Below are 2,501 nucleotides of genomic sequence, written 5' to 3'. Positions count from 1 at the left end.
GCCGGGAGTGGCCACTGCACTCCAGTCTGGGCGAAGGAGTGAGACTCCAACTCAAAAAAAAAAAAGTAGCATATGCAGGTGACCCTCCCCTAAATCACATAGCACAGGGGGGTATCAAGCAGAAAGTTATGACGCCCTGTAATCCCCAGTCTTCTCCCACCGGTCACTCCTCCGTCCTTTTGCTAAATGCCCCACACTTGTCCTACCTTTAGACACTGGATGACTCACCAGGGCACAGGCCCTGGACTATCCTCTTTCCCGTCCAGGCGCCCGCCTTCCTGATCTCAGCAGGTCGTTTTGAACACCCCTGCATGTGGGTGACATCCCGGGCTCAGCCCTGATGGCTCACTGAACTCCCTATCGGTGTGTCTACCTTACTCCCCGCCTTGGATATCAGAGAGGCATCTCAGACTCAACCAAACTCTTGATTTTTTCCTCCCAAACCTCTTCTGCATCCTGTAAATGGCAACAGCAGCCTGCCAACAGCCCAGGTGAGCAAGCGTTAAGCCACTCACGGCCACGTGCAGTGGCTCACACCTGCCATCGCAACACTTTGGGAGGCCGAGGTGGGAGGGTGGCTTGAGGCCAGGAGTTTGAGACCAGCCTGGACAACCTATAGCAAGACCTCGTCTCTACAAAGAAACAGAAAATCAAAAAAATTAGTTGGGCGTGGTGGTGTGCACCTGTAGTCCCAGCTACCCGGGAGGCTGAGCCGGAAGGATCGTCTGAGTCCGAGAGGTCAAGGCTGCAGTGAGCTGTGATCATGGCACTGCACTCCAGCCTGGGAGACAGAGTGAGACAATGATTTAAAAAAAAAAAAAAGATAGGCTTTGAGAATCTCCAGCTGGCCCACCTAAGGCCTCTACTTTTCTTTTTCTTTTTCTTTTTTTTTCTCTGTATGCTCTATTAACTCTCTGTTTGCCTGTACTTTGGTGATCTACTTTTCTTTCCACGTGGACGTCTCTCCATCTCCCTCCCCACTCCCAGTCTAATCATCGCCATCCCTAGAGAGCTGGCAACAGGTTTCTTTTCAAAGCTGACTCTAGGGTTTGCAGGATACACTGCCTCTCCCTCCCCTCCCCAGCCCCCCTCCCCCGCTTTGTACCCAGATCGTTTACTTATTAAACCAATTAGATTAAATGACTCACACTGCACCCTTGGGCATGAGGCGGGGTAAACAGCTCACAAAAGAGTCTGGCCTGCCTTGAAAGGGCCTGTCTCCCTCCCCGCCCAGCCTCCTCTCCTTCCCAGCCCCTCCCCAAGTGTGTCTCCCATCACAGCAGGGCAGGAAGAGGATCGGGGAGGGGGGGCTGTGAGCCCCTCCAACGTGTCCTCTCCTCCCCCAAGGAAGACACCAACCTCTCAGAGTTGACACAATAGCCTTCTTATTTCCATTGCTTACAGAGCCAGCAGCAACCCGCTCGGCATCTGGGCAAGCATGGGTAGAATTCCCACTTCTTCAAAGGCTCGATCGACATCATGTGCAAAATCTTCCGAGCGCCCTTGCCTGCTCGGGGCACAGCTGAGCCCCGCACAGCTGTACCCCAGGGCCTCGTCTGGCCCCCATCCCTGTGGATACCTGCTTTGCGTCGGAGGCCCTGGAGACGACATGCAGCTAACTAGCTTAGCCAACCGGGGCCCATCACTCATCTTGCCTGAAAAAAATCAAAGGAATGGCCTAGATTATTTCACCAGGGTCCGAGACCGATGAATGTTCAGTTCAGTAAGCATGGACTGAGACGCGGTGGCTCGTGCCTTTAATCCCGGCACTTGGGGAGGCTGAGGTGAGAGGAGCCCAGGGGTTCGAGATCAGCCTGGGCAACTCGGCGAGACCTGTCTCTACAATAAACAAAAAAATTAGCTGGGCGTGGTGGCGCGCGCCTGTGTTTCCAGCAACCTGAAAGGCTGAGGTGGGAGGATGGCCTGAGCCCAGCAGGTCGAGGTTGTGGTAGCCGTGACCATGCCACGGACTCAAAAAAACAAAAAACCATGGACTGAACTCACTGGGCCCAGGAAGGGAACACAGGTACGTCAAAAGAGGATTCAGGGGAAGATTCGGGTATGTCTAGGGAGGGGAGGCCTGACAGATGCATGGACACTGTCAAGGCAATGCAGCCAGGGATGAAACCAGGCTGTGTGTGGAACAGAGGTGTGCCGGTGTCTTCTCGCTGCTCCCACCCAGCCCTGCACACGTCCCTGTCCTGCCACGCAGGGCACCGGGCCGGGACACACATCCACAGGGCTGGCAGGACCTTCTCTGGGCCACACCGAGCTCCGCGCTCAGCACCTCCTTCCACAAGCCGCCTCTGGAGGCCTCCCTCCCGACAGCCTGGGATCCAGGAGGGAAGTGTGACTTGAGTCAGATCCTGTCCTGGAGTGGAACCGCATCCTCTCGCCACCCCCCACCCAGGCATTTCCGCCCCTGTGTATTTATAAGACTCTCCTAAAATAGGGCCCAGCAAATAGGAGCGGAGACCTGATTTAGGTCAATGAGATCCACA

General features: G+C 55.2%; 1 protein-coding gene across 1 annotated transcript in view; it reads right to left on the bottom strand.

Moving 5' to 3' along the window:
• B4GALNT3 (beta-1,4-N-acetyl-galactosaminyltransferase 3) overlaps positions 1–1,650 on the bottom strand; it is a 63,467-nt gene extending 61,817 nt beyond the window's left edge. Inside the window, exon 1 of the mRNA XM_021715400.1 lies at positions 1,403–1,650. Coding sequence (XP_021571075.1) covers positions 1,403–1,650 — 248 coding nt within the window. The remainder of the gene's footprint in view (positions 1–1,402) is intronic.
• Positions 1,651–2,501: the final 851 nt, after the last annotated feature.

This window comes from Carlito syrichta, unplaced genomic scaffold (assembly GCF_000164805.1).
Source record: "Carlito syrichta isolate Samal-C Ts95f unplaced genomic scaffold, Tarsius_syrichta-2.0.1 Scaffold307058, whole genome shotgun sequence".
Lineage (NCBI taxonomy): Eukaryota > Metazoa > Chordata > Mammalia > Primates > Tarsiidae > Carlito > Carlito syrichta.
The sequence above is the reverse complement of the archived record's forward strand: the minus strand, read 5'-3'. Positions and strand labels throughout refer to the sequence as shown.